Source organism: Eptesicus fuscus, chromosome 20 (genome assembly GCF_027574615.1).
Source record: "Eptesicus fuscus isolate TK198812 chromosome 20, DD_ASM_mEF_20220401, whole genome shotgun sequence".
In the NCBI taxonomy this organism is placed as follows: domain Eukaryota; kingdom Metazoa; phylum Chordata; class Mammalia; order Chiroptera; family Vespertilionidae; genus Eptesicus; species Eptesicus fuscus.
This window is the reverse complement of record NC_072492.1, coordinates 42838643-42852827: the sequence shown is the minus strand read 5'-3', so window position 1 is coordinate 42852827 and position 14185 is coordinate 42838643. Positions and strand designations below refer to the sequence as shown.

Genomic DNA, 14185 nt, shown 5'->3' with positions numbered 1-14185 from the left:
AGCGTGGGGAATGGGAAAGAAGCTCCGGACGTCGTCTTCATTGGGCTCCATGGGCCTGGCACAGTGGGAAAAGGGGGAACTTCCTTGGAAAAAGTGGAAAAAGGCCTGTGGTGCCGGGAGAACAGGATCTGGAAAAGTCCACAATTACTCTTGAAACACTTCCGTTCTCTTTCCTCCCCAGCCTCTTTCAGCCATCCCTAGCAGCACCTAGAACTTTTGTGGTCGTTCCTAAGAGCGCCCCGAGCTTATTTTCTTCAGGAAGGACTCCTGGATTAGAGGACTGGACAGTAGGGTCAAGGCCCTGACTCTTCTTTTTTTTTACATTTTAATTAATTTTTAATTCTCACCCAAGGATATTTTTCCATTGATTTTTACAGAGAGTGGAGGGAGGAGGAGAGACAGAAGAGAAAGAAAATCAATGTGAGAGAGACACATCAATTGGTTGCATGCACACCTGACCTGGGGCCAGGGATAGAGCCCGCAACGGAGGTACATGCCCTTGACCTGAATTGAACCCGGGACCCTTCAGTCCAAGAACCAATACTCTATCCCTTGAGCCAAACTGGCTAGGGCAAGGCCCTGACTCTTGGATGAACACCAACCAGGTCTTCCATGTGGGGAGGGGACCTCCTCCCTTTCCTTTTCCCTGAAAAGAGGAGTCTAAGCACAGTTATTTACAAAGATTTATTACAGCAAGGAGCGGTTCAGGTCTGGAGTCAGGGAAGAGGGGAAGGGGGCAGAGCAGCTGGAGGACAAGAAGAACCTGGCTCCCCTCAACATGTGCCCCCCCCCCAAGGATGTATACTAGGTGGCATTCCTGGCATCAAAGCACAAACAAAACGCAACAAAGCAGGCTCTGCCAGTCCGTCTTCCAGGCACCCAGGCTAGGGAGCAGGGGTGATAGGGGAAGATTTCCAAAATGAAGACACTGTGGAGAAGGGTGCCTGAATCCTCAGCCCTGCTAGAAGCCAGTAAGACGGGTGGTGACTGGGAATCCCCCATAGGAGGAGAGGGGATGGAGAAGGATCTAGGGCACCTACAGGTTCTCTGTACCCCCCTTTCCTCAGATCTTAGGGTCCTGCCCTGTGGTTTTCCTGTGCCCAAGGGAGAGGGTCTGGAAGTAGAATTGTGAAGGATGGACCTTTGTCCCTCGATTACTAGATTTTCCAAGCAATTTCTCTCGCATCCTACATACCACTGGGTGAATAGGGGAATAACTGGCAGGGGTAGGCATCAGGCAGCAAGTGCCCAGGACTCTGGGCATCAGCCAAAAGTGGGCAAACAAGCAAACACAGACCAGCTTTTTCTTCTAGAAGTCAGAAGCCGCAGCCCTAGCGAGTGAGGGGAAGGGGAGAAAACAGGGTGGGGATTGAGGGTTTCTGCGGAACAGTGATGCCCCCTCCACTTCCTTCTGGGAGATGCAGAGCTGAGTGCCTATGTGCCAGGCTCAGGGTGGGCAGGGCGCTGTGGGTCTTCCCCGGGCTCTGCAAGACAAGCAGAAGGACTCAAGGCCTGAACACGCCTACCAAGATCCCAGCTCCGCCTCCCCGCACCCCACTCCCAAGCCTCACCACTTCGTGCGGGGTCTCTCACTTGGTCCTCAGAGCTTCCATCTCTCTGGGGCTCATCCAGAGGGGGCGGACGCTCCCAGGGCCCCTCCAGACCCTGGCCACAAGTTGTCTTCTGCCCAACTGGGGACGAGGGGGAAAAAGATGAAACCAGACTCTGAGTGTCCACCTGACTGTCCTGGATCAGGAGTTGAGTCTCTGATGGCTGAGGCTAAGCTTTCTGAGGCCATCATGGTATAGCGGAGAGAACTGTGGACTAGGACAGCTCTGCCAATGACTAGCCACATGACTTAGGTCGCCAACTGGTGGTCCGTGAGGTCCGAAAGGTTGGCGAACGCTGACTTAGATAGTTCAGTTTATTACCTCTCTGAAGGGGATGGTAAAAGCGAAATTGTGTAGATGACCTTAAATAAGAGGATAAGTAATACCCTGCCCAACCCAGCGCTGGCACCAGGGAGCCACTCTGGGAGCGGTGGCAATTGATATAGCTCCTCAGTAGTCTTGTCATTCAATCCACTGCCCTGTTGCATTTCTGGAGGGAACAATCTCCTCTATTCTTTCTACCTGTTCTGGAGGTTTCAGTGGGAGTTGACTTAACTAGAGCTTTCGCTCCCATGGCTGACGTCCTGACGGCCAGAGATGCAGAGAGAAGGCCCAAGACATTCTGTTTGGGTGTAAAGACTGGGCACATCAAGCAGGGATGGTCAATTGTTTTCATCCCCATAAATACATGTGCACTTGGAGGAATAGATGTATGTGGTGCAGCCTTCCATGTCTGGGCATGGGACAAACAGCCATGAAGGTCTGGGGTCTTCCTGCCTAGAAATTCTCTGGGCCTTGGGGCCCTCTGTGGAAATCGTTGGGTCTGAGGCCTCTGGCCCTGAGGCCCTTTCTGTAGGTCTTAGGCCCCTCTCTCTTCTCTCTCTTCCCAGGTAGCTGGGGTTGGAGGTGGGGTGGACCAGATGGTTCTTGTAGCCTAGATTCTCCATCTAGACACTAGAGGGCACCCTCTCACCCAGCTTAGGAAATAAAAGAGGAGAACCAGTCACCCAGTCACCCAGTCCTGGAGAGGACTTACCAGCCAGCCCCCTCTGCCTCCCAACAGAAACCTCATCCTATGTTCAGAAATGCAAGTGATGGGGACATTGGACACTCTTAGTCCTCTACGACTGCATCTCCTTGCACCCCCTCACCACCACGGAAGGGAAGTCCTTCCTTGGGTCCAGGCGCAAAATTCATATGGCCTTGCCTTAATTCTCAGGGAAGAGAGGAAAATTGGGGAAAACCTGATTGGGAGAGGGGCTGAGTCGATGTGAGCTTCCCAGGTATCAGGTAAGGCTGAGTGTGAGGTATCCTGTGGGGTGAGAGGATGGGGAGGCCCCTGTAGTGATTGCACTTTACACGTGGGAGAAACTGTGACCTGGGAGGGGGTGCCCTAGGGCACTCAAGGAGGACTCCACCTGGCCGATGGTGGTGGGACCCAGCTTCACAGCCCCTTCAGCTTACCAGGTGGCCCCCTACTGCCCTTCAGGACTTCAGCCTGGCTGTCCTCCTCCTCCTCTTCTTCATCGTCCTCCTCCTCTTCTTCCTCTCTTGGGTAGCCCAGCTCCCGCAGCTCCCCAAGCTCATCCTCCTCCTCCGAGGCCTGGTTCTCGCCCAGGTTGCTGATGGATTGCAGGTGAGACTCGGCAATGCGCTGCACGGCTGCCACGGGGACACCCAGGAAGGCAGGGTCAGCCGGGCCCAAGAACCAGCCCCTGCAGCTGGAGAGGCATGTGGCCCAGCCCCCAGCCTCCTTTCATGGCCTCCGTCAGAGCTACCCCTTCCCTCCCCGGGGTCTAGGTCAAAGGCTGAAGGCTACAGGTCAGCCTGCTGGGGGCCAGACCAGGGCTGAAGCAGCAGGGGGTAGACTCGATCAGATTTGGCTCTTAAGCTGATTAAAGGTGCTGGCCCCCCAGAGGCTGGCCCCAGGCCAGAGGGTACCAGGCCCCAGGCCAGAGGGTACCAAGCCGGACAAGACCAGGCGGGCACAACAGCAGCTTAACATTCCCTGGCTGGGGAGCTTGCTTCTCCAAGGACCTGGACATAGTGTCCATCAGCTACAATCCCAGGCAGAAGGCAAGGAGCCCTTGGGCCAGGGCCCAGGGGATTTGTCCCTTTCAGTTTCTGGGGAAGTGCCCAGCCGGCTTAGGGCTCACTGCTCACCCCTGTGGCCCTATTGTTGGGCTTGGTCAACACCCCCTGGCACTGCCCCATCGCAGGTGCCACTCCATGCACCTCTGCCCAGTCTCTAAGGGGTAGGAACAACCCTGAGACTGCGGACATAATAGTCTGCAGCCCGTGAGTCTGTGCCTGGGGATGTGGTGTGCTCAACGCGGCCCCCACAATCTTGACCCACATCCCCAAGCTTCCAGCTCCCTCTGTGGTGACCTAGAAAGCAGCAAACACCACCCACCCCCCCAACACCACCAAGGCCTGCTGGGATTGGGCCTAGGAAGGGAACTGTGTGGGCAGTTGGAGACAAATTTCCAAAAGATGGAAAGGGCCAGGTGTTTCAGAGAAAGGGGCGAGGGCTGGGGGATTCTGGGAGAATGGCAGAGGTTGAGGGGACGCTGTGAGCCGTGGCTGGGAGATTCTGGGAGAATGGCAGAGGTTGAGGGGACGCTGTGAGCCGTGGGTGGGGGATTCTGGGAGAATGGCAGAGGTTGAGGGGACGCTGTGAGCCGTGGCTGGGGGATTCTGGGAGAATGGCAGAGGTTGAGGGGACGCTGTGAGCCGTGGCTGGGGCAGAGGCAGCAGGAGGCCAGGAGCTGGTGGGATTTTAGGGCATTGGGGTCACTAAACTCACAGCCCACAGACAAGATGCTGATGAGCTTAGGGCTGGGGTTGCCACAGTTCCTTCTTGGTCTGCAGGCAGCCCCTCCCTCAGAAAGCCCCGAGGGGTAGATCCAGGCTGGAAACCTCCGGTGCAGAGAGCAGGGCGCCACAGTCCTGCCAACTCGGGGACAGGCACAGAGGGTGCATTGTGTGTGCCGCTGCCCCGCCCTGCCCGGTGCCTCCCGCTGGCTCTGGGCAAGCTACCCAGGCAATAAAAGCACAATAAATTGCCCTGCCCTGGCCTTGGGGACACGCGCGGCAAAGCTTTGCCTTGAGCCAAGTGTGAGAGCTGGGCCTGGGAGAGACCCCCTCAAGCCAAGACTCAGAGCTGGCCACCCTCTCCCAGGGGCCCTGGGCTTCTCCCCTGCAAACCCGACCCTGTTAGGTGCTCTCTCTCACCCAGAAAGGGGTCGAAGCCTACAAAACAGTGCCCTTCAGGTACAGAAGGGTCCTCTGAGGGCTGGAGGGAGGGGAGGAGGGAGGAGAGGAGGCGGCAGCTCCAGCAGCCTCCCTCTCCCTCAGCTGGAGGAGGTGAGTTCAGTTCGTGAGCCAGAGCGACAACAATCGGGGTGCGCAGAGCCAATCTGGCACCCCGTGGGCCTCCCGCGTGCACAGCGCCCCGTGCCTGTGCCTCTCGGGGCTCTCTTGGGTCTCCCCCTCCCCCTTCCCACTGCCTCCTTTTTCTGTCTCCATCTCTAGGGCTCCGAACCCCACCCCCCACCAGGTCTCCTTGTTAAACAGTCCCTGGTCTGCCCGCCCCTGTCCTGGCCCATTCCACTACCCTGCTTCTCCCCACTCAGACTCTCTCAAGGAGCAGTCCAGAGGGCGGGCCGGGGCCGGGGGCAGGGGGGCATCTCTGGCCAGTGCAGAATGCCAGAAAGCCCTGACCCATCCTCTTCCCCAGCCTCTGCCTCGTGCTCACAGGCAAGAGCACACGGGATGGCTTTTCCTCGTCTCCACTCACCGCCCCCACAGCCCAGGGCAGGGAGGAGAGATGTCTTATATTCTCTCCTCAGAAGATGCCACCCACACCCCACTGCTGCTTCAGGGGGCAGCCTTCCCCACGTCCCTACAGGAGGGAAGTCCTTCCAGGGGCTGGACTACACTGCCTGCTCGCTGTCCCCCCATCTTCCTGTCCTGGTGGAAGAGAAGAAAGGGCCCCTGCCCATCTCCTCTCCTCCCACTCCCAACCCTGGCAAGCAGCGGACAGGTGTACCGGAGGACCTTGGCTAGAGCTGGGAACTCATTCAACCCACCAGGAGGGAGCTCTCCGCACACCCTTCCCACACCCTTCCGGTCTTCCTCCCTCCGTCTGTGGGAGGAGGGGGCTGAGCATAGGCGGGAGTTGAGGGGGTGGTGGGAAGGCATCCTAAGGCTGAGTAGGCACCTGCCCCACACTCCACTCTGCCCGACCTCCCCTTCCAGGTGTATCTCCCACAGCTCTCCACTTCCGGCCAGGGCTCCAGGCGATTTCACACCTCCTCCCCTTTGCACACCTCTTCCCTCTTCCTGGAATGCTCTCCCGGGCCTTGCCAGCCAGTTGAATTCCTGTTCATCCTTCAAATCCAGACGTACACATCCTCTCCTCTGGAACTCTCCCTGACCCTTTGAGGCAAGGGCCCCAGGAGGGGAGGGACCAAATCTCACTCCTGGTTTGCCAAAGGCCCACACTCGGTGCTGTGCTAGAGAGTGGCTTGCCTTTTAATACAGAAAGGAGAAGCCCCGGGTGCAGACCTGGGCAGATGTTAGTGAATGGGAGAGGGGAGCAAGGGGTGCAGCCCAGAGAAGGAGGTGCCCTTTGGAGTGTGTGTGTGTGTGGGGGGGGGGTCGGCTGCACTTGCAAAGGGGAGGTTTGCAGCTGAGTGCCTCACATGGGTGCCTACTTGTTATTTTGGCCACCTCTTCTATTTCACCCCACAGGCACCCTTCCCCGCCTCTGGACGCCTTCATTTTAAAAAAAAAATCCTCAACCGTGGATAATTTTTAATTGATTTTTAGAAAGAGGGAAAGAGAGGGGGAAAGACAGAGAGAAATATCAATGTGAGAGAAAGACATCAATTGGTTGCCTCCTGCATTTGCCCTGACCAGGGCCCAGGCCGGGGAGAATCCTTCAACCCAGGTACGTGCCCTTGACCAGAATCGAACCTGGCACCCTTCGGTCCCCAGGCCGATGCTCTCTATCCCCTGAGCCAAACCGGCTAGGGCTGGGCACCTTCTTTTTTTACAAGAAAAAATCAGGACCGAATTGGTCTCTAAGTAGAGGTTGGGGGAACACAAGACACCCCCACACCACCACTGACAAAAGCTCAACACTTCACCTCCCTCCCTCCCCAGGTTCAGCCCAGTTCCAGGGGTCACAGGGATGGCCAGACTGATGGATGGGTGGGGGACAGTACCTTTCAGCGATGGGGGTGTGTAGGCACAGGGGTTGGGTCTCTTCGACTTGAGGTGGTGCCCCTCTCCTGAGGCTCTCTGCCCGGGAAAGTGCCAGGTTAAACAGGCTCACCCCTTCCCTTCCCCTCCCTGCATCCCATCCCACCCATAGCAACCGGGGCAGCTGGTCTAGCCTCTGCTAATAGGTCTAGGTGCCCCTCAGGTCCCGCCCCAGGCTGAGGGCACCCCATGGCTTTGGAAGGGCCTCCTTAAAGCTGTGGCCTGACTCAGGGCGGGGACCCCAGGTTCTGGAGGCCTCACCCCAGGCTGAGCAAACACCAGGGCTGAGGAGGATCACGTAGGGCGCCGGGCATCCCCGCCCGAGGTGCTGATTGAAATGCTGATTGATATGCTAATGTGTCCTCCTGGGTGGTACCCTGCCTTAGCAGGGAAGTAATCCCAGCCAGCCCACCACAGCCCTCCTTCCAGCTGCCCTGGACACTCACCTGGTGCGGGGAGGCCTCCTCCTCTGAGGAAGGCCATCCAGGAACGCAGGGAGGAGGAACAGAGAAGAGGAAGGAGAGGGAAGAGAGAAAAGAATCTCAATTACTTTCCCCAAAGGGCCAGGCCCGGGAACGGGAAAGTGTGCCCTTTCCTTCCCAGTGTTGGGAGGTGCCTGTCCGTAAATGAACCCGGGAGAGCTGGGCTCCCAGACTTTACCCACTCCCCACCCTCCTGCTCCATCTCCTCCTTCTGGACTTTGGCAAGGGCCCCAAGAAGGCACCAGAGTTAGGGTGGGGCCGGGGCTGGGCCGGGTGGGAGGGGGCCCACCTGGTGAGGAGTGCTCAGAGACCCGGAACAGCATGGCAGGGGTTGGTCTCCGGCGCCGGATCTAAGAAGGTGAAGAAAGAGGTGGGGAGGAGGGAGGATGGGGCCGACACCTGCAGGCCTCCCCCTGCACTCCCCCTCCTACACCCCCCCCCCCCCCCGACTCCCGCCTCAGGCAGCCGGGAACAAACAGTGCTTTGGATTCCCCGGGGAACCTTTGAATCAAAGCCTGTCAGAGCTGACAGGAAGTCTCTAGCTCACCCAACCCTCTCATTTTACTCAGGTGAAAACCCAAGGCTCAGAGAGGTTTAGCAAAGTGCTCAGGGCCACACAGCACACATCAAGGCAGAGGAAGAAGGAGAGAAAAACCTGTCACTGACTCCCACCCATGCCCATCCCACTCCATGGCTACTCCACAATGGGCATCTCCCTTTCCACCTTGCCCTATAAGGCCCTTCCTCTCCCGTTTTTTGAAGACTTCGGACCTGGGGAACCGAAGCTGGCTGTGGTGCTCCATGGACTATGGCACCACGTGGCCCTGCCCACCTAAGGTCAGCTCAAGGGCTCCAAAGAAACTGGATCCAGCTGCAGAGGGAGGCTGAGCCAGGACACTGCAGGCACCGCCAGCCTCACACAGAGGCTCAGGTGCGGGCCTGAGCTGCAGACCCACAGGGGCCTGGGGGTATTTCTGGGGGCCTCGGTCTGGGCCCCTCTAGCAGTCTCTCTCAGGCTGTGGAACTCTTAGTCCGTCCTCATAAAAAACAACAGCCCTAGCCTGTTTGGCTCAGTGGATAGAGCGCCGGCCTGCAGACTGAAGGATCCCGGGTTCCATTCTGGTCAAGGGCAATGCCCGGGGTTGCGGGCTTGATCCCCAGTGTGGGGCGTGCAGGAGGCAGCTGATCCATGGTTCGCTCTCATCATTGATGTTTCTATCTCTCCCTCTCCCTCTCTGAAATCAATAAAAATATAGATATTTTTTAAAGTAAAACAAAGAAATCGAGTGAGACTGTCGACATCATAAACAACAACAACAAAAACCCCACACACAAACAAAACAGAAAACAAAAAGAAAAGTCGCCCTCCTTCGTACATGAGCCAAGCAGAATAGTTAGGGCCTGGGGTGGAGGGGGCACAGAGCCCTCCCAGGCACTGCCCCCGCCCCAGCGTGGCAATCAGACCAACTGTCAGTTAATTAGGTCCCCTCTGAGCTCCAGGGAAATTCACCAAGAGAACCAGGTGAATGGAGCTGAAACTGCCACCTCCCCTGCCAAGCTCCCACACTGCCCTGCAGACCCACAGCTGCCTAGGCCTGGGGCCCACGGGACGCCATGGGCCCCTGTCTCCCCCCAAAACGACTTGGCCCCGCGCTCCCTGCTCAGTTAGGAGCCCAGTGCGACTCAGCAACAAGTGAATGGGGCCAGGCTGCGGGGGGGGGGGGGGGGGGCTCCTCTCCCTCCTGCCACCCCCTCCCCACCTTTCGAGGCCTCCCAGCCACCAGGGGGGCCCTTCCAGAGACCTCAGTGGTCCCTGGGGACAGGTCTGGCTCCTGTGATGAGTGGTCACCCCCACCCCCGTTGTGGCTCCGTCCAGGGCCTGACAGGAGGAGGCTCGGGCGACCCGGCCCGAGCAGACAGGATGGGCCGAGGCGGAGGGCCGTGGGACGAGGGACGGCGGGGCTGGGGCCCCCGCTCTAGATCCTGGGACAAGAGACCAGGTTCGTCACTTCTGACCGGCGCCGGCCGGGCCCGGGCCCAGGGGGCCGGTGGTGGCTGGGTGGGAGGACACTGTGCAGGGTCCGGAGGACCGTCCCCTCCCAGGGCGGCCCGGACGCGCCTCTCCCGGAATTCTGGGGCGCGGGGTCAGGACCGAGGCCCCGGGAAAAGTTGCACGTGTCTCCGGCGAACTTCAGGCGCTGCTGCCCGCAGCCCCGCCGGGTCGAGACGGCGCGGGACTCTCCGGGCCCCCCGTCCCCAGGCCAGCGTGGACCCCGCAGCGCCCGGGGCGCAGGGGAGCCCGGGGTGTGGGTGTGTGGGGGAGTGGGGGCGGCCCCCTTACCATCTCCACCTGGCGGGGGTCCAGCTGGCTGGGGGGCGCGGGCACGGAGAACTGGATCTTCTTGCGGTCCTTGGGGTCCATGGCGGGCAGGGTGGCCGGTGGGGCTGGGGTGCGCGACTCCGGTCCCGGGCGGCGCTCCCGCTCGGCTGGCCCGCTCCGCTCCGGCGATGCGCGGGGGGAGGAGGAGGAGGTGAGCGCGCTCCGACCGGAATACCGCGGCGAGGGGGACGCGGAGGAGGGTCGCCGCCGCCCCGCCCGCCCCGATCGCCTGCCCGGCCCCCCGCCGCGCTCAGCCCGCGCCCCGGCCCCTCGCGCCTCCGCCCGTGGGCTCCCGGCTGCGGGTCTCTGCGCCCCTGCCGCTCCCTCCTCCCCTCGCTCTCTCCGTGCCACTGGGCGTCTCTCTGCCGCCCCGCGCTGCCTCTACCTCCCGCTCTCCCTCTGCGTGTCTCTCTGCCTCGGCCTCCCTCCCTCTCCCCCGACCCCACCCCTCCGCCCAGCCTCGGGGTCCCCGCCCGTCCCCTCACCTGGGACTGGCGCCCGGGGGCTGGATGGGAGGGCTCAGGGGAAAGTGGCCAATGAGCGCCGAGAAGCGAGTTCTCCCCGGGCCGGGGGGGAGGGTGGGAGTGTGACCAGGCCGGGGGAGCAGGCTGGGGGGCCCCCTGCCGTCTCCCCAGAACTTGAAGCTGCATTATTGATGGAGTCCAGCCGGGAGGATAATGTGGGGAGGCTGAGGGAGGGGAACGGGGGGTGGGGGGGGGGAGGGGGGAGGTTCAGCAGGGACTCTGGCTTTAACCCCTTCGTGGCCCGGGCACTTGGAGTTTCACGGGGAGACCTGTGAGGTCGTGAAGAGAGTGCCCCCAGCATGTCACGCTGTGAATGGGGGTGCCCTGGAAATCGAGGGAGTGTGAGAGAGCGGGGTGTGCGTGGGAGGACACGTGTCAGTCATCCTGCAGGGAGTGTGTGTGTGAGTGCCAGCAGCCCTGTGGTGCCTATAGCTGGGGAGGGTGTGTGTGTGTGGGGGGGGGGATGAGTGCATGCTAGTCTGTAAGTGTGTCAGAGTGTCAAGGATGCAGTGTGAGTGGCAGGGTGTGGGCGGACTGTGTGTGTGTGAGGGAGGGTGTGGGTGTGGGGGAGGCTGTCAGAGGCTGTCAAGGTGACGAGCATGGGTGTGCCAGCTTACAGGGGGGCACTGTATCCACAGCTCTAGCCTGTGCAGGGGAGGGGATGAGGTGCTGATCCTGTACAAGGTGCACTGGATTCACGTGTCTCCTGCCTTTTCTCCCCAGATCCAATGGGCGGGAGACAGAACCAGCCCAGGGGCACAGAGTTGGGGGTGTTGGGGGGCTGCCTGTACCAATACACACACACACACACACACACACGTGCTATCACATGTGTGAGTTCGGTGCATTACGGAACAGAACTGAGGGGAGAGGAGTGTGCTCATTTCCGAGGTGTGAGCCTCTCTCCACCCCACCCCCCCCTTTCTCTCTCTCTAAAGATGTTTGTGTGTTTCTGGAGGGGCAAAGGGGAGGCCCCTGGCCCTGTGGGTTGCACTGTCCCTGTGTGTCTGTCCAGGCCCTGGGTGTCTGCAGGAGCCATGTTTCGCTCTGCAGGCCTGTGGGTGAGGGCCTGAGTGCCTCTCTCTGGGGCCGACCGGGTGCGTGTGTAGATGTGGACATTGTGCGTGTCTGCCCGGGATTCTGTTTGTGTTGGCCATGTTCTCTCCTGGCCACACGCAGGCCTGCATCAGTCAGGAGCCCTCCCCCCACCTCCAGCAACTTTTCCACTCTAGCCCCGGCGTGCTGGGTCCTGGCAGAGGCCGAGCCAGGGGCACGGGAGGCCAGGGGAGTGCTGGGATTGGGGTCAGGGGCATGATGTGCCCCAGAGTCAGTGTTCGCTCTGGGGGTGAGGGAGAGAGTGGCAGGAGGGCAGTGCTTTGCTCATGAGAGCCGAGAGCTCTGGCTACTCAGCTCCACACCCCTCAACCCCAGGCCTGGCTCAAGTCCCGCCCGTGTTTGTTGACTTATATGCTTGTTGGGAAACAGCCGGATGCCAGGCTGCTGGCCCAGGGGTGTGGGCATCTCTGGCAGCCCCTGGCTTGGCCCAGACCCCCCTTCCAGATGGGGTGTGGTGGGGAGTGGCAAAGGCCAGTTTGGCAGCACCTGGCGAGGGTAAATAGGAGGTTCTGAAAGTCAGAGGAACATGACCGGCCAGGCAGTAATCCGAGTGGCCGCTGGGCCAGGGAGGGCGAGGGGCTTGTGGCTTCCAGTGCTGGAGGGTGGGAGGGGCCTGAGGTGGGATAAAGGGGTCAGAGGGCAGCTGGGCAGGTGATGAGAGGTCAGGGACAAGCAGGGTCACCACTAGTTGCACCTTGGAGCCCATGAGAGCTGAGATGGCCTTGGGGACCACAGCGGCTGCGGCTCATTTGAGCGGGGAGGATTGTTTGTGGAGGTTCTGCCAATAACCTCAGAGTTCTGGGGAGGCCTGCATCAGGAAAAGGCCCCTGACCCAGGCTGGGGCAGCTGGGAAGGGAGCCTTCCCTCTCAGCCAGGCCTGGAAGATGGAGTGTTTGGGGATGGAGGGGAGGGTCTGTACCCTCTTCCCCCAGCCTTCCTGGCACCCACAGCTCTGGCTGCTAAACCCTGGGGTTAAGAGGGGTCGGCAAGGCTAGCTGACAGGGGTACAAGCACAAGGGACAGACAGACAGGAAGGAGGAGGAAGGGAAGGAACGATGACAGAGATAGGAGAGAGAGAGAGAGAGAGAGAGGAAGGGGGAAGTAGAAAAAAGGTGAAAAGAGACAGAAAACACGTGTGAGAGATGGAGAGACAAAGGGAGGAAGAGAAAGCATCACGACAGAGAGGCAGGAGACGGAGATGGAGAGAGAACAAAAATAGCTCGGCATTAAGATAATTGCAGCTCGCAGCTCTGCCCTCCGCTAGGAATTAAATGAGGTTTTATTACTTTGATTTTTCTCTCCTGGATCCTACGCGACTTCTCAAGAACTTGGGGAAAAGTTTTTCAGGTGGGCGGTCAGGTGGTGGGGGCTGCGTGGGTGACAGAGGAAGGGAACAGGACTTCTGGGAGCTGGGGGAGGCATGGGGAGCGGCAAGGAGAGTGGGGAGGGGCTGGGAAGGGTGGGGCTGGGAGGGGAAGGGAGGGGAGCCTGTGTCAGGCACATCCCAGAGGGGCTGAGAAGCAAGGGGCCAGGGTGACCTCCATTCTCTTTGACTTAGAATTAATCATATGCAAATGAGATGTAAAAATAATATGCCACTCCTTGGGTATTATTCTTGAGTTAGAAGCACAGGCGATTAGGCCCAAGGAACAAATTCAAGACCTTGTTTGACGTAACTCTAATTGAACTTTGGATCTTTCTACTTGGACTGACCAAAAAAAAAAAAACTCTTATCACAGGCTGTCTATTGATGCACAATAGGTGTAAGCACACTATTTTTAAAAAAGATTTTTAAATTGATGTTTTAGAGAGAGAGGAAGGGAGAAGGAAAGAGAGAAACATGGAACCGGAACCTACTGAGAGTCGAACCAGCAACCTTTTGATGCACAGGACGATGCCCAAACCACTGAGCCCCACCGGCCAGGGCCTGCGCACACTATGCTGAGCGCACAATTTCTCTTCACATCACTGCCTGGTGCTTGCCACAGTGCCCGGCGTACAAGAGGGACCACGTTAACTGTCTCTGGAAGGTGAATTAGGGAGGGTGGTACGAGGCCTTTGCCCTGTTTCTCGGAGGTGGGGAGAATGGACAATCAGGAATATTCTATTCCTTCCCCCAAGCAAGATTCAGTCTCATGGACTGAATATAAACTGGGGAGCTGGGCAGACCTGAGGAAGAATCTTAGGCCTATACCTTACTGTGTGACTTTAGACAAAGTTCTTAGCCTCTCTGGTCCTCAGTTTCCTTGTGTTTCAAAGCCCAGCTCATAAGCAGCAGTGACAATTCAATAAGAAGTGAAGAGAGGTCAGCAGGGAAAGAGGAAGCCCAAATGTGAGATGGATTGACTCCATGAAAGAAGCCATAGGCATGAGTCTACAGGAGCCGAGCATGGCTGTTCAGAACAGGACATTGTGGACATCATTCATTCATAGGGTCACCAGGAATCAGAGCTGAATCAATTGCATGAACACACACACACACACACACACACACACACACACACACGCACACACAAATACACTTGCCCCAGCCCAGTACAGGGCTCCAGGTAGGTCATCAAGAAAGTTCCAGCTCTAGGGATGCAGTCTGAAAATGGCCAGCAGGTGGCAGAGTCGGCTAGAGTTTGGGCTGACCTGCTGGCACTTTGAGACTGTAGTTAGGCATCACACCCATGACCTTGGCACCACTGAGTTGAACCCAGCTGGCTGGATTGGCATGAGGCAGCTGGAAGGGATGCCCCAGGAAGCCCTGGAAGCAAAGTTAGAGAAGCTGGGGAGCACTAGCTGGGCGCACTGGGCCATCTT

The 14185-nt window shown here is 58.9% G+C and overlaps 1 protein-coding gene across 1 annotated transcript; it reads right to left on the bottom strand.

Annotated features, from left to right (window-relative positions):
- Nucleotides 1-801: 801 nt before the first annotated feature.
- Nucleotides 802-9782, bottom strand: PPP1R1B (protein phosphatase 1 regulatory inhibitor subunit 1B). Its single transcript, XM_008153808.3, has 7 exons — nucleotides 9702-9782; nucleotides 7650-7710; nucleotides 7325-7347; nucleotides 6842-6917; nucleotides 3075-3272; nucleotides 1572-1691; nucleotides 802-1484 (listed from the first exon to the last, which is right to left on the bottom strand). Exons 1-7 carry the CDS (start codon nucleotides 9780-9782, stop codon nucleotides 1435-1437), a joined length of 609 nt encoding a protein of 202 aa, XP_008152030.2. The 3' UTR covers nucleotides 802-1434.
- Nucleotides 9783-14185: the final 4403 nt, after the last annotated feature.

Excerpts from the sequence above, each read along its gene's own strand:
- PPP1R1B (XM_008153808.3), bottom strand. The coding sequence starts at position 9,782 with ATGGACCCCAAGGACCGCAAGAAGATCCAGTTCTCCGTGCCCGCGCCC. Across the intron at positions 7,711-9,701 it reads ACCCCCGCCAGGTGGAGATG|ATCCGGCGCCGGAGACCAAC; the intron begins GTAAGGGGGCCG and ends TCACCTTCTTAG. Across the intron at positions 6,918-7,324 it reads AGGAGGCCTCCCCGCACCAG|AGAGCCTCAGGAGAGGGGCA; the intron begins GTGAGTGTCCAG and ends TTTCCCGGGCAG.